Source organism: Nicotiana tomentosiformis, chromosome 7 (genome assembly GCF_000390325.3).
Source record: "Nicotiana tomentosiformis chromosome 7, ASM39032v3, whole genome shotgun sequence".
In the NCBI taxonomy this organism is placed as follows: Eukaryota; Viridiplantae; Streptophyta; class Magnoliopsida; order Solanales; family Solanaceae; genus Nicotiana; species Nicotiana tomentosiformis.
The window spans coordinates 39433187-39455757 of record NC_090818.1 but is presented as its reverse complement, the minus strand read 5'-3'; the positions used below and the strand labels follow the sequence as shown (position 1 = coordinate 39455757).

Genomic DNA, 22571 nt, shown 5'->3' with positions numbered 1-22571 from the left:
TTATAAGATATTAGGACTAACGACTAACCATTATGGAATTCAATTACTCTAAATCACTAACATAAAATAGTAGCAAAATATTCATTTACGTTATACCTAGAAAATGGTGTAAAGATGATGAATGTTAACTAAGTTCTAAACCTTTGCGCATTTTTTCTTAAATGTTGCTAGTTGAAAAGACAAACTACAATGGTATAAATGGAATTAAAAAGTCCTGATGTCTTAGCATAACACGATTTCCTTTACAATAAAATCTAATTAGGTAGCAGTTAATATGATTTAAAAAATCATGGACAATTATGTAAAATGAATATAGTGTCAAAAAGAAAAAGAAAAACATTAAGAATGGAGACAAGTAGAAACAATAGAACCGGCAGGTAGAGAAGAAATATGACTAATTTTTCAACCAAGAAAAGAGGCTGCATGGTCAACAATACAGTTTACCTGCAAGACTAATCACAAAGAAGAAACCTCTGTTTTCTCCTTTATGCTTCAAACACATTTCTAACTTTACAAGCTTCAATTCACCAAAATCTTCCATACTTCAAATAACCAACAACAACAACAAGTTTTTTGGCAAAGACAAGAAGTCCAAGAAATCTCCTTTTTAACACTTGCATTTTTTTTCCCTCCCCATACAAATATTACACAGGGGATTATGGTTGGTGTGTTAGCTCATCTCCTCTTGTCATCTTCTCACAGCTCTCCTGATTAACCAAACTTCCCTCTCCCTCTCTAGACTTTGATTCTCTACCCTCTTTTCATCTCATTCTACTATGGAACTTCCGGTTACAGCACCGGATTCCGGTGGCCGGAATAAAATTTCTTATACCATAGAAACCAGAAATCTTTCCTACGCACTCCCTAGTTTATATGATGAATTCAGTTGGGTTTTTTGCTGCAACATTCCTAAGAATTCCCAGAAGTTCATCATTAAGGATGTAAATTGTGAAGCAAGGCCAGGACAGATTACAGCTATTGCTGGTCCTAGTGGGGCTGGTAAAACAACACTGCTAGAAATTCTTGCAGGGAAAATATCACCAACAAAAGTCACTGGCCAGGTACTAGTTAATGGTCATCCTGTGAATGCCAAATGTTTTCGAAGATTATCGGGGTATGTCACCCAAGAAGATGCTTTGTTTCCTCTGCTTACAGTTGAAGAAACACTCATGTATAGTGCTCTTCTGAGGCTACCAGGTGGGAAAAAAGAGGCTGCAAATAGAGTTGGAGTGCTGATCAAGGAGCTTGGTTTGGAACATGTAGCTAGTTCCAGAGTTGGGGAAGGATCTAACATGGGAATTTCAGGTGGTGAAAGGCGTAGGGTTTCGATTGGAGTTGAACTAGTACATGACCCTGCTGTGATTCTCATTGATGAACCAACTTCTGGGCTGGATTCAGCATCAGCACTTCATGTCATATCACTCCTACAGCTGATGGTGGCTAATCAAGGTAAGACAATTGTCTTGACTATCCACCAACCTGGTTTTCGGATTCTTGAACTGTTTGATCGACTTGTTTTGCTGTCAAATGGTTGTGTTCTTCACAATGGTTCACTGAAATACCTAGAAGAGAGGATCAAGTTTTCGGGTCTCCAAATTCCACCCCACATCAATGTGCTTGAATTTGCCATTGATGTCACAGGAAGCATAGTAATTCAAACTTCTGAAACTCCCAATATCCATTTCTATCTCAAGGATCATGGTGAAAAAAAGGAAAGCCTAAGGGTAGATGATGAGGGAATTACAATTTCCAACCACAATGACATTGTAGAGAAGTGTCCTTTCTACTCAAATTCTCACATTGAAGAGATTTTAATGCTGGGAGGAAGATTTTGCAAGAACATATTCAGAACCAAGCAACTTTTTGCAACCAGAATAATACAAGCATTGGTAGCAGGCTTTATATTGGGGTCAATATTCATGAATGTTGATAACAATCTAGGGCAGGTTGCTTTACAGACCAGACTAGGATTCTTCGCGTTCAGTCTAACATTCTTGCTCTCCTCCATGACAGAAGGCTTGCCCATTTTCCTGCAAGAGAGAAGGATCTTTATGAGGGAGACTTCAAGAGGAGCATACAGAGTATCCTCTTATGTTGTGGCTAACACCTTTGTCTTCCTTCCTTTCCTCTTAATGGTTGGCCTTCTCTACACAGTCCCAGTTTACTGGCTCGTTGGTCTGAGGCGAAACATGGATGGGTTCCTCTACTTTGCTATGGTGGTTTGGATGGTTGTCTTAATGTCAAATTCTTTCACTGCATGTTTCAGTGCACTTGTGCCAAATTTCATAATGGGAACATCTATTATTGCTGGCTTGATGGGGTCTTTCTTTCTGTTCTCAGGCTATTTCCTTTCAAAAGAGAAGATACCTAATTACTGGATATTCATGCATTACTTAAGTCTGTTTAAGTACCCATTTGAGTGCTTCTTGATAAATGAGTATGGAGGCAAGGGAGGGAAAAGATGTTTAGAAAGTGAAAGAGGAGAATGCAAGTTGTTTGCAAATGACTTCTTGAAACAGCAAGACCTCAAAGAGTCACAGAAATGGAGCAACTTAGCTGTGATGCTGTGTTTCATCTTAGGTTACAGAGTCCTCTGTTACCTAATTTTATGGTACAGATGTTACAGAACCAGAAGTTAGGCTTTTCATTCTTTTGTCTTTTCCAGTTTTCTTTCGCTTCTTATTCAGATTATTAAATTGATTGGGAAAGTAGATGTAATTACACTGAAGAAGATGGATTAGTTATTAAGGTGAATATATTCTTTCATGTTCAGAGTTCATATGCAATAAAAGTTCTCCGATTCATGTTATAATTATGAGACCTTAAGGTAAACTTGGTCCACGGCAAATCTTACATCAGGCGAATCATTACTGTCATTCACTATCCATGTCTACAATGGCGAAGCCAGAAAATTCAACACCCTTTGCCAGTGGGCTATGCAATGGTGTTCAAAGTCTATTTTTAATCAATAACAAGTAATATTTTACCTTATACGTAGTAAGTTGACCACCCTTGGGCAAACATAGCTTCGCCCCTGCATGTCCACAATGCACTTCGCGCATAGGGAGAGTAGTGTATACTGTATACTGCTGGTGACCATGTGAGAATTACGGCAAGATAATTAATAAATGATGACTCAAGCCATTTGCAGTGAACCAATACACCAACACTGTAAATTCCTTGGAGGCTTTATGCTTACAAATCATTGCGCATTTCCAAGAACATTGTCTCTCGTGGTACAATATGACATGTACTTAAATAGAAAAAAATGGGAAAAGTCTCAATGATTCATCGACTAATTATACAAATTCGAGGTCATATTTACAGCTTAGAATACAATTGAAGTGAAAGAACTCCTAATTCCACAAGCTAGAGAGCAAAATCTTACCAAGAAATAAACTCAATAGATAAAAGGATGATAGACAAGGACATGGGCTTTACCATGCTGTGTTTAGCTCAGCTATTTCGGTCATTTATTGATGTGAAAGTCATAGTTCCATGTGTCATTGTTGTGTTCATAGATGAAGAGGAATCAACTTGTTTTCCTGAGCCAGCAGACAGTGAGTCTGATGAGGTATTCTTGTTACTCCTGAGACTCAGTAGGTCTGATAACATGCCTGGTTCAGATATCTCTTCGGCATCCACTTCCATCTCACCAATCAGCAATTTCACAACAGTGGACATCGATGGCCGGCTCTTGGGCATGACTTGGGTGCATAAGAGAGACACCTTCAAGAATCTGCAAGCCTCATCAACATTGAAGTCGTCTCCCAATGACGTATCTACCAATTCAATGAGCTCCCCCTTCTTGTACAGTTTCCATGCCTGCATATCAAGTTATTGTATGTTATACAACTCTCCCTTATATCTAATTTCTATTTGAGCTGGGGATGGCAATCATATTTCTTTTTCATTGGTTGGCTAAATATTTGTTACATCAAATGTCAAAATTGCTATATTTTTTTTTCTGCTCTTAAGCAAGCCATTATGTCAAGATTATATCAATAAGCCTGCCTGAGAAAAACAATATAAACTACGGATTAGATGGGCTTCGGACTATAAGCTGCTTCAACCACGTTACTTTCCATTACAAGGTTAGGGTTGAAGGATGATGTCGGCAGGAGCGCAAATAAGAATTTAAACCAATGACCAAATAATTTAACAACCTACGTTGATCATCCCATCATGTTCTATGAGCAGTTGAGAATGCAATGGCTATATATCTCTCATATTTAATAATGTATAGAAACAATTCTGTTCTTCTTAGATATTTTCTTTCTGCAGGAAATAGGGATCCAACAGAAACAGAATAATGTTAAAAGCAACTACATACCCGTTCAAGTAGATATTGTTGTTCAATAGGTAACCGCTTGTTTGTGTTGCATCTTCCACTAACGATTTCCAAAAGGAGAATCCCAAAACTGTATACATCTGCTTTCCGGGTCAACTGCCCTCTGATGGCATACTCAGGGGCCAAATAACCTCTACAAATAAATAAGCACGTTAAAATTTATACACAATGAAAAACAAGAAAATAATGCCATGTTGTCTCTAGTTTTAGCTTAATGTATAATAAGACTATCAATAGCCTTTCTGCATTTTCATTTACAACATACCAGGATCAGGAAGGAGAATATATAGAGCTGGATGTGAACTGAAGAAGTAAGTATACAAAAGAAATAGCCCAGTTATAAACTGGAAAAGAGCGAGAGCCTATGAGATAGTCAGGAGTGGAACAGACTTAAAAAAGATCAAGGCATTGTGTCTCAAGGTAATGGCAAAAGCTCTTCTACATTCTCTTTCTTGCAGTTTAATCTACTAACACCAAATATATTGTGTCATTAACTCCTCACTACTGCTAAATTAGACAATAAAGTTGCACTTTGTTGACGAAATATAGTCACTGAGACATACTTATCAAAGAAAAAAGTAATCGTTACATAATTTAAACATCTGCCAATCTGCCTGTACTTCAAATTTTCTTTGTTACGTCACTTTAACATCACAATTGTTTTGACTAGCCTTGATAGTAAAAGTGCTACGCCTTACAGCACAATTCTTTTATTCAAATTTCAAGATGGAGCATTCCTCAATTTAGGAAGATCAAGTATTATGAAGAAGAACAAGATGCTTTGACATTGCGAAATTTAAACATCCAATGATAAATGTGAAGAATCAAATTGATATAAATACAATGTTTCATTGATATTTCACTCATTACAATCCCAGCTTTATAATCTAAATATAGTTTGTCCACTCACCAATTAATCCTACGACCGTCCAAATATAAGTCTGTCTATCCACTACAAAGAAGACAAGAAACTCTAGCTGGTATACCTAGAGGACTACTTAGCACTCTCACATCAAGCTCAAATCGATCAAACCACCCAACTCCAGGCATTACACATTCCTAGAGTAACTTACCATCTTGAGTTCATCATTCACAGTAAGGGAACTATTCTGGATTAAACAAACACTATACAACCTCAGCTATAACTCCTGGAAAGAGCAGTGCAAATATCACATGCAACTTAAACTCATTGCTTTGTTTCAGAGAATAAAGGCAAGGAAAATTATAAAGAACAAGATAAGGAAAGAAAGACTATCAGATGAGCGACATGCTTGACCTCTCCAAGATCCAGAGTAGAATTAGGAAATGCAGAAAGAAGTTAATGTGAAGGTCAAGTGCAAACTAGAAAATCCACCTCCTATAATTTAGACAAGGGAATTAGTATTCCTAGACTTGGAAGCTCATCCGTCGAATATAAAGCTAAAAATGGGAGCACTATGAATAGGAAAAAGATTATACCCATTGAGTCTGAACAACAAAAAGTAGTGAGACCACCACTCTCATGGTTCTTCTAAACACAAGTGGAAGAAGCGTTATCCAGACTAGAGGATAGAAGAGGACAAAAATATGAGTTAAAGTCAAAAATAAACTTCCACAGAGTCAAAGTCTGAAATAGGTAATTTTCCAGATCTGGTGTTGGTTTCTGAATCCACACATTTTAACCTTTCTATGCCAAAAGGTATTTTAGTTTTGGTATGATAAGATACCAAGTTAAAATATGTAAGATGCCAGTCTAGCCAAGCCAGACCCTCCTTCCGCCTTACACCGTCAAATTAGATCCAACTAAGTGAGACTCTCTATTCTTTTTATTTATTTTTTATAAGGTAAGATTTTATTGATAAAGTACCAAGATGGTACAAACTAGTACATCACTTAGACAGAAGACAAAAAGAAGCAAACTACTACATCCTTCTTCCTAGTAATCCAGAAAATTCATATACAGATCAAGATTAACTAGCAGACTGCTTTTACACCAAAAGTAAAGATTACGTAAACATCTATTTTTAGTTCTAAAAATATGTTCCTTTTCCCCCCTCAAAGTATGCCCTATTCCTCTCAAGTCAAATAGACCAAAAGATACAAAGATGGATTGTCTTCCATATCAGCTTGATCTCTCCAGGTATCACTTGATAGACAGCTTACCATTAAACCCTTAACAGACCTTGGTATCTATTTATTGTCCATCAAGAAATATCACATACGACAAGTTGATCTTGTATACCCCCCCCCCCCCCCTAGAGATCCTGATGATTATGTAAAGATATCTAAGGGAGCAATAGCTTGAATAAAAGGAATATAAATGTAAGCTCGCCAAACAATAATATTGTTACGAGTACTCATCATCTTGTTCTTTGGGTATTCTTAGCTCAGAACAATCCTCATTGTTTCTGAATGGCATATTCATTCTAATTCATAAACCAAACCAATGGATTAACCATAAGCATTTTGTCTAAGAAAATATAAAAGCATAATAATCTGTAAACTTACAAAGTTCCTGCCACACGAGTGCTAACATGGGTCATATCAGCTGGAATAAGCTTAGCAAGACCAAAGTCTGAGATCTTTGGGGTCAGGTCTCTGTCGAGAAGGATGTTACTTGCTTTAATGTCTCTATGAACTATATAAGGCTGGACTTCTTCATGGAGGAATGCAAGTCCTCGTGCAACACCAATGCATATTTTAGTTCGGGTTTTCCAGCTAAACTGGAGGCTACTATGGGCACCACCTGTGAGTAAGCAAACTTTACTATCCATGCCACAAGTACAAACCAAAGAAAAGGAAGAAGAAAAAGTTAAAAAATAGCAATGACAAAGGACTTCAACTTACCAAGCAGAGTTTGAGCAAGACTATTGTTTTCCAGGTAGCCATACACCAATATTCTATGATCCCCTTCCGCACAACAGCCATACAATTTCACCAGGTTTTCATGTTCTATGTTTGAGATCACCTTTATTTCTGTCAAAAACTCCTTCACACCTTGTTTCGATTCAACAGAAAGTACCTTAATAGCAGCCAATCTTCCATCTTTTAGCCTCCCCTAACAATTAGAATATAAAGTTAGCTTATTAATTGCACGGAATTGCAAAACCTGAAGATCTTTTTGTAGAGAATAAAATACCTTGTATACAGAGCCAAACCCTCCTTTGCCTATTTTGTTTACAGGGCAAAAATCTTCTGTTGCAGCCTGCAATTCCTTGTAATGATACACCCTTGCGTTCTCAATGGTTGAAATTTCTGCAACAATTCGAAATCTAGTGAGGAATCTTTACATGTATTGAATGAAAAAACAACTTGAATCATTTTTTTTTATGAAGATGGTGTTTGGTCTAGCTTGCCCGTACCTCGATTATTCCACCGGATACCTGCTACCTCCCACCAGCATAGGTACCGGGTAACTCTGCCAACCAAGGCTTAGGCAGATCGCTAGAAATCATCTACTCCACTGGGATTTGAACCTAAAACCTCATGGTTCTCCTCCCACTTCATTGACAACTACTTGAATTATTATTGAGAGATCATGTATGGAAAAAGCAATGCCTTTCCACGCTTAAGAAGAGCAAAGAATAAAAGAAAAAGAGCAGCCCGATGCACTAAGCATCTCACATTCACGCAGAATTCGAGGAAGGGCCGCACCCCAAGATCAAAGAATCTTTAATTATATTTTTTTTGATGAAGTAATCAAGGATCTTTAATTATAACAACTCTGCTATACTGCTAAAGAAGCTGGGAACAGTTACAAGAAGGAGAAGAGAGAATTGAGAAAATTTGAAATTTCAACCTTCATCAATTTCTGTTAGATTGTTGTGTGTTGGAGATGCAATCCCTCTTAGGCAGAGACCAAAACAAGTCATTTTTACACCACTTTTGCTGTTAGAGTCAACACACAGAAAAACGAAGAACTCTGCTGCCAAGCCTGTGACATGACAAAGCAACATGTTACCACTTCATTTCAACAAAATTTAGTTCCCTTTAACACTGATAAAGATACGGTAAAAAATGGAGAAAATTTACGTCTTGCACCTAAAATTCTTCCAAAGAAACGAATTGAATAAGAAATAACACCATAAAGAAACCCAAAAATATTTTCAAAAAAGCACAATTTTGAACCTACTGTTCAGAAGCTACATTTTCATCACTACTAACAATAAATCTAGACAAATTCAAAAGAACATGGCAACAAAGAACAGATAATAATTACAGCTATAACAAATTCAAAGATTTAAAAAAATAAATAAACTGAGAAGTAAGAAATTACGTCAAAATTAGTATGCGTTTATATGCAGCAGTAGGAAAATAAAGTACAGTTTCCAAAAATAGAAATGAACCTTTTAATAACAACAACAACAACAACCCAGTATAATCCCACTAATGGGGTCTGGGGAGGTAGTGTGTACGCAGACCTTATCCTACCCTGGGTAGAGAGGCTATTTCCGATAGACCCTCGGCTCCCTCCCTTCAAGAACTCCCCGTCTTGCTCTTGGGTGACTCGAACTCACTAAGGGTTAGAGAGGCTGTTTCCGATAGACCCTCGGCTACCTCCCTCCAAGAACTCCCCGTCTTGCTTTTGGGACTCGAACTCACAAACTCTTGGTTGGAAGTGGAAGGTGCTCAACACCGGTAACAAATAATGACTAAACACTAATAATAATGACTTAAAAGCAGCTCAGCAGATAAATTAAGAACCACTTTTTTTTAGCTCAGACCACACCCAATAAAATCGAAATTTAATAGATAGAATAAACGTATGTAATCCAAATCCACTAACTTTTAAGTTATTATAGATCTGCCACGAGAGAAAACACTAACCTGATTGACCAATGAAAAAGCACAAAAATCTCAAAGATCGCTTCAAGTAAAATAGCTAATTGTTTTAGCTCATTAAAAGCAGTGAAATTTACAAGAGAACAAAGATGAAAATTCAATAACAGGGCATAAATATTTGAATTACTTGTTGAAGCAGCCACCAGCCAGCAGCAGAAAGGCGTGGGCGGAATGAAGAGTAGAGAGAGAAAGTCTTTTTTTGACTTTGGGAGAGGAAGAGCTTGGTTTTGATTGCAGGCCATTGTTATATTTGTTAGCAAGTCATTAGCAAAGCAGTAAAGCTCTTACACGCTGAAAAGAATTCACCTGCGTCTTTTTCTTTTTATACGTGGAAAATGTGGACAAATGGTAAACTTTAGGATTGACGCTGTAAAATGTCAAAGCACATATTGTGAATTCAGACATAATTTCCTTAAACTTTTCTTAATATAATTTAAAGGCGGATCCAGAAAAATTAAATTTAAGAAATTCAATTTTTAAAATTTTTAGCCATAAAATATAACTCTTACAGAAATAAACTCATGTGGTCCGGCCTTCACTGAAACCCGCACATAGCAAAAATTTAGTGTATCGAGTTGTCCTTAGCATATAAAATATGAGTTCCTATCTGTTAAAAATATCAAAGCACATAATATTAATTCAGACATAATTTCCTTAAACTAGTCTAAATATAATTTACATATTTACAAAACTACATAAAAGTATCATAAGTAATGGAGTAATAGTTAATAATTTAAAATATTTAAAATATATATATTGGAATTGTAATAATAATTATTTTACTCTTTAAATAGTAGTAGTGTCACGTGAGTAAAAATTAAGTTCAAAATCCTACTTTGACTTATTTGGCTAGTAAATAAAAATATTATTTTAATTTTTTTCGATGAGAAATCTTCATGTTGGACTTTTTATAAGTCTATCACCTAGCTTCTTCTTTTTTCCAGCTAATCAATTCAAACAGATAATTTAGTGTTAAGCCACCTGTTCACTATATATTGGCGTCTAGTATTTTTATTTTTATAAGAAAAGAATACAACGGAAAAGACAAGGAGATAAGGTTGGCTGCACAAGTGAATGCACACGGCAAAATTATAGCTGCTCTTTCTTTATTGGACAAAAGAAAACAATAAAATGCTAATACCATAACAAAATTTTGCTCTCATAGAACACAGTAATAAAATTACTAAAATCTACTCTATTTATGTTACACCAGAAAAATTACAGAAAAAAAAAACATATAGTGACATCTCCCTTCCAACGGCCAATGTTCAAGAATTAACTATTGAGGCCTACATTGCCCGATTCATTAAACGTTCGCTATGTGCGGGTTCAGGAAAGTACCTCATCACAAGGGTCTATTGTACGCAATCTAATCTTATATTTTTGCAAGTGATTATTTCTACGGCTCGAACACGTGACCTCCTGGTTACATGACAATAACTTTACCAATTATGTCAATGCGCTCTTCTACCTATTGAGACTTACATTGAGTCATTGACCAAAAAATACTATCGGGAGTGGGGACTTAGGAAAAGGATTACTCCATTAAGTACTGAAATTGTCCTTTAGAATCATACTACTGCAACTTTGCTTCTGGCATACCTTAGGCACTTACAACATGCTTTATTTGGCCAATAGAAAGTTTGGAAAACTTACATAAATATCTCAAATAAGTCTCAACTTACCAATCTCTATCAATTAGTCATAAACTTACCAAAACTAATCAAGCACATATAAAAATTAAAAAATCAAATAAATAAGATTCTTTCTCTCAAAGAATCACATGCAAAAATCTTTTTTCATATTTTTAAACGTGATTAGCAACATTAGATGCAAGACGGAAAGGAAATTTCATGGATGAGGTAGCAAATAAGGTGATGAAATACAAAAATAAAATACAATATTCTAAAAATTTAAGCAAAAAAGGAATTTTTTCAATGGATATAGTTGAAATTCATTGAAAACATATAGATAAGTCAATATACAAAATTTGAGGAAGATTAGAGGTGATTTGAACTGGTTTTGTATCAAAATTCGTAATTAAATCAAGTTCAAAAAATGCTTATGCGACACATGTATCACGCATGTATCTCACACACGGATATACATGTGATACGCAATTGATACAAATATGATACATATGTGATACACAAATGATACACAGTGCGATAAACATCATTTTTTCATGTTCAGTTTTTACTTCGAATTTTCAATTCAAACCACGTCAAAACTTCACCAAATCATCCCAAAACTCAGATTCAAGCTCCTTAAGATGTACCCAATCTATTCTAATAACACTCGCTTAAAAGAAAGCAAAAATTTGACTTTTTTTGCTACAAATAATTAATTGGCTAATATTAGTAATATTTTATGAATTTGCCAATTTTTGTAATAAACTACTTATAAATGGACATAGTTGGTAATTTTTCAATAATATAATATGCAAAACATCGAACTCGTAGCTCTTGTGAAATCTTACCATAGCAAAATGAAATTTGGTGACGTTAAACGACTTTATTCCATAAAATTTAATGAATTTCAAGACTTTTAAATCAAAATGCCAGATATTGCAGCCCAATTGAAAGAAGTCTAATTAAAAGTCAATAGAAAATACTTGTTATGTTATTTCCATATTAGTGGCTAAACTTTTGCCTCTTTTGATGAGGTCGAAATGGAGTTTCCCTTATTGAGAATGTAAAACAAATCTGTAAACGTAAAATAACAAAATGCATAACCCATCCTTAACGCATATTCAAGATTAAAGAAAGGATAAACACATTCACTCGAAATCATCAGTTTTCGTGCTTTTTCGATATCAACGGTTGACTTCAGCTGCAGTTCCCACCTTACAAGTATGTGAATCTGTTATTGACTTCAATAATCCAGCAATGATAGAAACAACAAATGATGTGATCATGATACAAGAAAAGTGAATTATAAGAAGAGTGGAGAGTAAGAGAGTAAACTTGTGCAATTTTCATTTAATGATTCCAAAGGAAGAGTATAGAAGCCATGTGTATAAATCCTTATTCTCAGTAATCTACTAATAGAAACTACTAGCACATGGACACCGACTAACTTGCTTAAATAACTTCACTGACTAGCTAGTTGCTCTGCAGGTGTAGTCACACGGCCTTAAAGTAGTATATATTTTTAGAATATATGTATTCTAAGTCCACACCAATCGCTAAACAAGAGAAGTAAATGTAGTGATACTCCACACTACTGAATCTAGAATCCTATATTCACCTCTGTTATTACTTTGATGAGATTCAGCTTCGTCATATTATACCATGCTAAACCACAATAGTCTTACTAGCATGCATGGGGTAATTAATTGGCAACGGACAATATGATTCATGAGCTTGCTAAAACCATTTGACGAAAGATTGCTTACATGCAAAAGGCTCCGTTTTTGGTAATAAAGGAGACTCCAAGTGGATTGATTTACACTTTACAGTCACCAGAGATTTGTCAACAATAATAGGAGCAGCAAATCAGGAAAACTTCTCTTCTCCCAGGGGTACAATCGGAGTCAACAACGGTGAGCTACAATTAAATTCATTTTAGGTAGCCCAACTTTTGCATTCTTTAAGACAGAGAATAATCTAAGGGCTTTTCCTCCACTTAAAACATTGTAGGAAAGCAACTCAACTTTGAAATGTCTATAAAATAATCAATACCTCTTTTAACAACACGAATAAAAAACAATTGAGAAAACCAATCACCATTTGTAATCCACATCACAAACGTGTACTTGAGAATTCAGTCGTGGAAGAATTCCACCAGGCTCCTTCACGTTATCAGCATTCAAAAGAAACTTACTACGCCTATTTGTCAAAAAACATCCTTACAAGATGTATATTGTTTTTGAAGTTATAAGCGAACAGTTCCGTATTTCAATAAAACATCTCCACACATGTTATCCTGTCGAAATGAAAAACATAATACGACCCAAAGAGATGATGGCTTCTATTGTGTCCCCAGGCATCTTACATTAGAGTTCTTGATGGTCCGCTTGATGACAACTGCAGATTCAAGCTCATGCGACTGTAACTTATACTATTCAGAGGGAAGCAACAACAGACCCAGTATAATTTCACATAGTGGGGTCTCGGAAGGGTAGTGTGTACGCAGTTTTACCCCTACCTTGTTGAGATAGAGGTTGTTTCCAATAGACGCTCAGGAAGCATAAGCACCACATTAATAAAGATAAAAACAAAAAGCACAACAATGATGTAAAAACAACATAAATAACAACCAGATAGTAATATGACCAAAATGAGATAAACGACAGATCAATTGGGAGGGAAAGACCGGCATAAAAAGCGATGGCATTGAATAGGAAATTAGCAAATGCGACTGAGTTAACTCGTATACAGCATTTCTTTTATTTTAAGTGCACACTGATGGCCAAAGTTTATTACAAGTTTACAACTATGGGTAACTATGGGTGCCTATATAATCCTAAAGACGGAAGACAGGCAAAATGATTCTACTTAGAAAACCATCTTCTTTGCTAGCACTAGTACTTCCTTGCGGCCAATAAACTTATCTGCAATGGCCAGTGCAAACTCCATGGTAGTTCCTGGTCCTCTGCTAGTAACAAGATTGCCATCAACCAACACCCTATTTTCTGCTTCGCTTGGATCTGACAGCTTATTGCACATAGCTGGAAAGGCAGTAGCCTTTTTACCCTGGATAGCAAGAAACAACGAATGTCAACTAACAGAGCCAAATATTCAATTCAGATATGGAGCAGTCAAATTCTCAAACGCATAAACTTGTCTAATGCAAGCATGTTATTCTGCAAGAGACTTAAACCAACACGCCTCGTGCAGTGCTTGAGGTAATATTCAGGACTTTCAAGTCATGGCTTTCTTCTCCTGATAGCCAAGGTAATTTACAAATTGTAGTACTTGAGGTAATATTCAGTTGCTTTACAATAGTTCAACAATCAACTTCCAAGGGCTTGAAAAATATCTTCTTACCTTGAGCAACCCATGGTGCTCTAGGACTAGAGCCGGAGATGCACACATTGCTCCATACGGTTTGCTTGATTCTCTCTGCTTCTTCAGCATGTCAACCAACTTTTCTGAGTTGACAAATGCTTGGGCACCGCCAAGACCACCCTGTGTATTTGTAGATTACAGTAAGACAAGAACTTCAAGGAGCTTTATAACATTTCATAAGATTGCACTCACCGGCAGGACGATAAGATCATATGACTGCTTAGCAGCTTCATCAAGGAGCACATCTGCTACTAGCTTAACTTTTCTGGAAGCGACAATCTCCAATGTATCTTCCAAAGATGCCACTACTACTTGAGCATTTGCTCGTCGAAGTACATCGATAATAGTAGCTGCTTCAATTTCCTCAGAACCATTCGCAATAGGTACAAGAATCTGTCGAACAAGTATTTCAAAATATATTTAGTAATTTCAAAAAATATTTAGAAATATTAGGTAGCTGAATACTAACATGGTAATGGTTCAGCTCCAAAACTCAAAAGAGGTACATACTGCTGTTTCTTCAGAAGCTAAATATTCTATCTAGAAATTGGTCACTGCTATTACTTCAAATAAAGAATCTTATTAATAAGACTTCGCCTGAAATCTTGCTAAACCTACACTTTGGAGGAGTCCGGAATCAAAGAGCGGTTCTTTTGGACTCAAACGACAAAAATAGGTGCAAAAAAAAAACTGACTAACATTTGAACTTTCCTGCCCCACCAATAATTCAGCTGCACTTTACTGACCTACCAATAATTCACATGGGTATATACAGTGCATGCAGTATGCGCGTTACATATATAGTGCCTATTATGCATGCATTATACATGAAATAATTGTACCCCCGGGACTGGTTTTGTTTCTTATTTAAGGAGTTTCAGAATTTGGTAAAAATTCATTAAGGATCCTTCCGATCTTCCGAAATATTTGTTCGTTAAGTTATTTTGCATTTTGTCATAATATACGAAGAGCGAAAAACTAGGGTTTCATTATATCGGGGGGCGAGGTTGTGGTAGAGAGTACGCTATAGTTGTTCTCCATAGTGTCATGTTAAGTTGCCACTTACAATGAAATACAATAGATTGGTATCGTTGTTATTTAAAAAAATGAGTGTGAGCAAACGTTCGGTTAATATTAAAGTAACCGGAAGATATCCCTATTCTGTTACCCCGGAAGGTGTTGCTTGTCATACTGAGTTTAACATCGAGGACGATAAAACTATGACAGATTTTTTAAGGACTCCGGATGAACACCGGGAACTTCTTGTGATAAAAATGTTGGAAATGTACGTCAAGGCTGAAGACGTTCGCAATAATGAGGTTTCGCAAAATAGGGATATCCCTGAATCAATGGGTGATTTTTTTGGAGCAGTTTTATCCGAACAGGTTCCGGGTGAAAGAGTTTGGCCAGATCTAAACTTAACTCCACGGGCGAATGAGGAGCGAGGACATAATTTATCCCCAAGTTTACATAATCCACAAGCCGAGTGGCAAACTTCAATTTTCCTTTGTGTTACGAAGTTTATTTTTATGTATTGAATTTGTATTAAAACTCATATATTCCACAGGGGGTACCGGCCAGATATGAATTTTACAAGCTATGAACCAACGGACAGTTGGAATATGCATAGTTTTGGTGTGTTGCATCATGGTGGTCCATCCGGGAGTCATCAGCAACAAGACAATATGTATCATGGGATATCAACACATTTTGATTTGTAAGTCAAGTGATAAATTTTTTATGTAAAGTTTGGATGAATTTGGGAAACTCGTTATTTTATTGGTTGTGCAGTGAAAACGAGCAACTTGAAGGTCTTGTCCTTACTCAATTGCCCGAAGACATATTTAATCGGGATTTGGCAGATGCGCAGAATCAGGAAGATGATAGTGATTATGACAACAATGTTGATGAGTCTGGAGATGACACACCCTTCCCTTCCTTGATGAGGGTGATGATGATGAGGACGAAAATGATGAACCTGATTTGACGAGGGAGCATGCTCCACCTCCCGTTAGACCAAGAGTGTACGAGTCCCATGTGCTGTTTCATTCAAGGGTGATTCCCTACCTTGATCAGTTGCCAAGTATGCCGGATGTGAATGCCCTCATAAGGGATCTTGACGAAATTCAGACAGCAATGTGGGATGAATCTAGAGCAACAGCAATGTCAAAGGGCATGTTTTTTGCTAATAAAGCGCGCCAAGTAGGGCGGTGCGAATGTACAGCATAAAAGAGTGTCGTGAGATCGTAGTTTATGAGTCATCTCCGAAAGTATACAAGGTTATTTGTCGTAGATGGTTTCATGGTTGTAATTCGATGTTGCTTGCGAGAATGTTGAAAACAAATATGTGGATTGTGGGGAAATACATTGGCACCCACAATTGTGAAATGGACACATTCAGTGGGAATCATTTTAACTTGAATGTTGACTTGATTTGTCTTGAATGTTGACTTGTCTTGATTCCATACATTGAAGCGTTCATAAGGTAAAAGATCAAAGAGTGTATAACATTTGTCCACCAGGTATATGGATGTACCATTACCAAAAGAAAGGCATTTCTCGGGCGTAAACGTGCATTTGAAATTGTTTATGGTAACTGGGATAAGTCATTTGCCGCTCTACCCAGGTACATGGCTGCATTGCAACACTTTAACCCCGGGACTGTTGTTGAATGAAAGCTTGCGCGGAGTCCAGGAATACAAGAATACATATTCAGATGTGTTCTGGGCATTTAAACCAGTCATTAATGGTTTTGTGCATTGTCGGCCAGTAATATCCATAGACGGCACTCATGTCTATGGAAAGTATGATATTAAGTTGTTGATCATCGTTGCAGTAGATGCTAATGGAAGTATATTTCCCCTAGCATTTGCTATTTGTGCCAATGAAAGCCAAGAGACGTGGACATTGTTTTTGAACCACTTGAAGGAGCACGTTGTCAAACAGCGTTCAGGTATTTGTCTAATATCTGATCGGCATGGCGGTATTTTAAGTTATGTACAGAATTTGCGTGAATGGCAGGAACCGTATGCCTACCACCGTTACTGTGTTAGGCACTTGAAGGCCAACTTCCAGAGGGCTTATCCGAACAAGGACTTACATGATTTAATGTGGATGACTGCAACAGATCACCAAGAGTGTAAATTCAGGAGTCGAATGGAATTAATTAGACAAGAAGACCCAGAAGCCTATCGTTGGTTGATGCGGCAGAAGCTTGACAAGTGGACTTTGGTAATGGTACATCGATATACTTGGTGGACAGATGTTATACACTCTTTGATCTTGTACCTTATGGACGCTTCAATGTGTGGAATCAAGACAAGAGAAATCAAGTCAACATTCAAGTTAAAATGATTCACACTGAATGTGTCCATTTACCAATTGTGGGTGCCAATGCATTTCCCCACAATCCACATATTTGTTTTCAACCTTCTCGCATGCAGCATCCAATTACAACCTTGAAACCATCTACGACAAATAAACTTGTATACTTCCGGAGATGACTCATGAACTACGATCTCACGACACTCTTTTATGATGTACATTCGCATTGCCCTGCTTAGGTGCGCTTTATCAACAAAAAGCATGTCCTTTGACGGCACCGTTGCTTTAGATTCATCCCACATTGCTGTCGGAATTTCGTCAAGACCCCTTATGAGGGCATCCATATCCGGCATACTTGGCAACTGATCAAGGTAGGGAATCACCCTTGAATGAAACGGCACATGGGACTCGTATACTCTTGGTCTAACGGAAGGTGGAGCATGCTCCCTCGTCAAATCAGGTTCATCATTCTCGTCCTCATCATCATCACCCTCATCAGGGAAGGGAAGGGTGTGTCATCTCCAGACTCATCAGCATTGTTGTCATAATCACTATCATCTTCCTGACTCTGCGCATCTGCCAAATCCCGATTAAATATGTCATCTTCGGGCAATTGAGTAAGGACAGGACCTTCAAGTTGCTCGTTTTCACTGCACAACCAATAAAATAATGAGCTTCCCAAATTCATCCAAACTTTACATAAAAAGTTTATCACTTAACTTACAAATCAAAATGTGTTGATATCTCATGATGCACATTGTCCTGTTGTTGATGACTCCCGGATGGACCACCATGATCCAACATACCAAAACTAGGCATATTCCAACTGTCTGTTGGTTCATAGCTTGTAAAATTCACATCTGGCCGGTACCCCCTATGGAATATATGAGTTTTAATACAACAATACATAAAAATAAATTTCGTAACACAAAGGAAAATAGAAGTTTACCACTCGGCTTGTGGATTATGTGAACTTGGGGATAAATTATGTCCTAGCTCCTCATTCGCCCGTGGAGATAAGTTTAGATCTGGCCAAACTCTTTCACTCGGACCTGATCGGATAAAACTGCTCCAAAAAAACCACCTGATGATTCAGGGATATCCCTATTTAGCAAAACCTCATTATTGCAAACGTCTCCAGCTTTGACGTACATTTCCAACATTTTTATCACAAGAAGTTCCCGGTGTTCATCCGGAGTCCTCAAAAAATTTGTCAGAGTTTCATCGTCCTCTGATGTTAAACTCAGCATAACAAGAAACCCCTTGCGAAGTAATAGAATAGGGATATCTTCCGATTACTTTAATATTAACTGAACGTTTGCTCACACTCATTTTTTTTTACATAACAACGATATCAATCTATCGTACTCCATTGTAAGTGGCAACTTAACATGACACTGTGGAGAACAACTACAGCATACTGAGTTATTCTCCACCACAACCTCACCCCTCCAATATAATGAAACTCTAATTTTTCGCTTTTCGGACATTATGACAAAATGCAAAATAACTTAACGAACAAATATTTCAGAAGATCGGAAGGATCCTGAATGGATTTTTACCAAATTCTGAAACACCTTAAATAAGAAACAAAACCAATCCGAATGGTACAATTATTTCATGTATAGCGCATGCATAATAGGCGCTATATATGTAGCGTGCAGTGGCGAATCCAGAAAATTCAATAAGGGTGTTCAATTTTGAACACCCTTTGCCAGTGGGCTATGTAAGGGTGTTCAAAGTCCATTTCTAATAAATAACAGGTAATATTTTACTTTATACGTAGTATAATTTTTCGGCGAAGGGTGATCAGTTGACCACCCTTGGATCAACATAGCTTCGCCCTTGGTAGCGTACATACTGCATGTGCTATACCCATGTGAATTATTGGTGGGCCAGTAAAAATGCAGGTGAATTATTGGTGGGGCAGGAAAGTCCAAATATAGCGCTTAACGGACAAACATGTTGCACCTATTTTTGCCGTTTGAGTCCAAAAGAACCACACTTTGGTTCCGGACTCATACACAGATGCCCATACAATACCTCATCCTCGACTTGTGCTTTGAGTACATATATCATGATTCACACTGGTTTGCGAAGATATTTATCAGCTCAACAATGTATGCATCGACATACAAATAATAGTAGAATCTTTCACTATATGCAAAATTCAAATGGATCACTTGTTCAAGTACTAAGTACATAAATGATTGAAGAGAAGGAAAATGACAGAGTCGTACCCTGGACGGAAATAATTCTCGGTGAAAATCTTACCTGTGGCTTACTCGTAAATGTCCAATTTACTGAATTGAGCTCAGCAAATGCAAATTCTTCGATGTGATTTGGGCGCATCACCTGAAATATGAACAATTCCAAATTTTCATAAATAAATGGCACCGGGCAAATCCTGGACACCAGGACTACAGCATGACAGTAACATCCAATGGTCCCCTATAGCAAAGCTAAAATGATTAAGGAAAGCATCGACTTAGTAGAGTGTAATCTAATACCAGAAGAAGCCTAAGCAAGAGTGATTGAAAAAATTGTATGTATAACAATAACTATCAGGATATAGTGTAGCCCAAAGTGATATAAGATGAGGCAAGAAGATATGAGGTCTCAACGTTGCATTCTGCATCTCTATCTTGTATAAAATAAAGAAAGCCAAGCCAATGCTTTGAATTTTCAATTATATTCGTCATAATCACTCTACTCCTCCAAATGATTTAGTTTCTTTGAAAAAACAACTCTGGTATCCAGCCTTTAGCCAATCATGCATCAATTTAACACCTGAAATTCCTCGAGCTACTTGTTCACATCACTATGACATACGAATATATTCAGACTCATCCTTTCTGCAGCATAGCAAGATACTTTTTAACTTTTTAGTTGGTTCGCCTCCTCAGAACTAGAATCATGCATAAAAGCGAAAGGAATCCATTTGTTGTTTTAGCGTATCCACCACCATAAGATGCAGATGCAAATCACGTGTCCTCAATATCCCAAATTTTTAGATCTACAACACCTGTCGCGCATCTTGCCTCCTGTTTCATGATAATATGAAAGGGATGGATTATAAACATACGAGTGGGCCAGAAACTTCATCAGCCTTCTCTTTTCCATACAACTCCTCAACCAATGCAACAGCATACTCGATCGCAGTTCCTGGTCCTCGACTTGTCACAACTTTTCCATCCTTTTGGACTCTTGACTCAACAGCAATGGTATAAGATGATAGTTCCTCCATATACGACGGATAACATGTTGCCTATCAAAGAACCAAGAGAAACAGGTTCTAACTTTCAGGCCCTTCAAAAGAAACAACATCATTGAATTTTAAATAGCAAAAAAATGAACAACTTCTAACTTTCAGCCCCTTCAGAAGCCCCCATGATCCAAGTGCTACAGCAGGAGCAGCGCATATTGCAGCATAAAACCGTCCATTTTCAGCTTGCTTTTTTACTATGCTTTCCAAAGTCTTGCAATTCCTTAGGTTGGTTGCACCAGGAATCCCTCCCTGCAGAATGGAAACAAATGTTAACCAAAAAAAGAATTGTAACTAAGGTAAAAGGCTATCTTCATATGTCCCTTAATGAGACTTGAACATCATCAACGGTGGCGGAGCCAGAAATTTCATCAAGAGGTGTCAAAATATAAAAAATTAGATACATCGAAAAGTCAAGGGAAGTCAACGTATAGTAAATATACATAAAATAAAATAAAATATCTAGCAATATAGTGTAATTTTCCGGCGAAGGGGTGTCGCTCGACACCCCTTGGTTCAATGTGGCTCCGCCACTGAGCATCAAAAGTACTTAAATACCAAGCATCATATTGGTTAGGGAAAAGGGACAGTACAAGTAAGAAATCCTTCTTGTTGTATTCGTCATTTCCAGTTATCACCAATATAACCAGAGGCAGATGCAACATTTTCGATGCGGGCTTAACCGAAACCACCATTTTTGACAAAGAGTATATAAAAATTACTAAATTTTCAACAAATATTAAATTCCGAACCCATAATTCCAAAAGTGCAATAGGTTCAACAGTAAAATTTTAAAGGTCGAACCCATAGCTGAACATAACTAGAAGGGATTTACTTCCTTTCCATTACTAAAGGTCTGGAAAATGGACAAGAATAACGTATGCATCTTATTTCACCTCTCACGTTTCCCAGCCCTAAACACTTTGCTTCTTGTCCTGTATCTTTTTAACTCATAGAGAGTACAAAAGGTAATGTAAAATGCATGTCTTAATCTTTAATTGGATTAACACTTTAGGTGAACTCACACAAAGTGTATTTTGAGTCTTTGGCCAAACATCAGATAAGAAAATTAATACACGGTGAATAATATTACATGGAATCTTAGCCAGTGAATAACATAAGTTATGCAGGTATTATTAGTTATTCAGAGTGTTATACCCGGGAACAAAACAATCCCTCGGGACTTAGGACAGCTCAAGTCGTTAAAGCTATACAATGTTTATTCGCGAGTTTGAATAAAACGCATACCGGAAGTGAGATAAGGTCGAATTCAGTATCCGCACAATCAGAAATTAGAGCATCAGCAACGATCTTAATTCCGTGCACTCCTTCAATCTGAAGCTGCTTCTCAACTGAGGCAACAGTAACCTCCGCACCAGCTCTCCGCAAAATATCTATGGGCACTATAGCCTCAATCGGCTCGGTTCCGTTCGCAATCGGAACCAATACCTATAACAACCAAATGTATGTCACAAACATTTTTCAAAACGAGAAAAAATAATTGACGATTTTGATAATACGCACCTTCTTAGTAGCAGAAGCCATGACTGAAAATGAAGTTACGAGGGAGAATCGTTTCTTCTTACGAGGAGCGGAGAGAGTGAAAAATGAGTGGCTTTGGGAGAGTAATTGGAGTTTTATAAAGGAAGAAGGGACGGGAGTGAGGTGGCGCATTACTGGTGCTGCCATTTTGTTAAAGTCAAGAGAGTTTTCTGGAGACGTTGGCTTAGAAGGCTCGAGCCAACGATAGCTTAGTCGGTCTCTACATTACAGATTACAGTTGCACACATTTTTGCTC

General features: G+C 37.2%; 3 protein-coding genes across 4 annotated transcripts; 1 reads left to right on the top strand and 2 right to left on the bottom strand.

The window, feature by feature from the left end:
- The first annotated feature begins 399 nt into the window (after positions 1 to 399).
- Positions 400 to 2812, top strand: LOC104111692 (ABC transporter G family member 10-like). The gene has a single exon (XM_009621444.4). The coding sequence runs from the start codon at positions 777 to 779 to the stop codon at positions 2637 to 2639; it is 1863 nt and encodes a 620-aa protein (XP_009619739.1). The 5' UTR covers positions 400 to 776; the 3' UTR covers positions 2640 to 2812.
- A 339-nt stretch (positions 2813 to 3151) lies between these two features.
- LOC104111691 (cold-responsive protein kinase 1-like) lies at positions 3152 to 9460 on the bottom strand. Of its 2 annotated transcripts, none has more exons than XM_009621443.4 (7): positions 9300 to 9460; positions 8130 to 8264; positions 7470 to 7585; positions 7178 to 7388; positions 6839 to 7076; positions 4334 to 4484; positions 3152 to 3825 (listed from the first exon to the last, which is right to left on the bottom strand). In XM_009621443.4, the coding sequence occupies exons 1-7, from the start codon at positions 9412 to 9414 to the stop codon at positions 3457 to 3459; spliced, it is 1335 nt and encodes a 444-aa protein (XP_009619738.1). In that variant the 5' UTR covers positions 9415 to 9460; the 3' UTR covers positions 3152 to 3456. The 2 variants fall into 2 exon arrangements, with proteins under 2 accessions (XP_009619738.1, XP_018631670.1); XM_018776154.3 differs by lacking the exon at positions 9300 to 9460 and adding an exon at positions 9158 to 9242.
- Positions 9461 to 13474: 4014 nt separating this feature from the next.
- On the bottom strand, positions 13475 to 22561 carry LOC104111690 (protein DJ-1 homolog B). Its single transcript, XM_009621442.4, has 8 exons — positions 22298 to 22561; positions 22022 to 22222; positions 20876 to 21025; positions 20594 to 20776; positions 19783 to 19863; positions 14377 to 14577; positions 14164 to 14304; positions 13475 to 13869 (listed from the first exon to the last, which is right to left on the bottom strand). Exons 1-8 carry the CDS (start codon positions 22460 to 22462, stop codon positions 13672 to 13674), a joined length of 1320 nt encoding a protein of 439 aa, XP_009619737.1. The 5' UTR covers positions 22463 to 22561; the 3' UTR covers positions 13475 to 13671.
- Between the last annotated feature and the right edge of the window lie 10 nt (positions 22562 to 22571).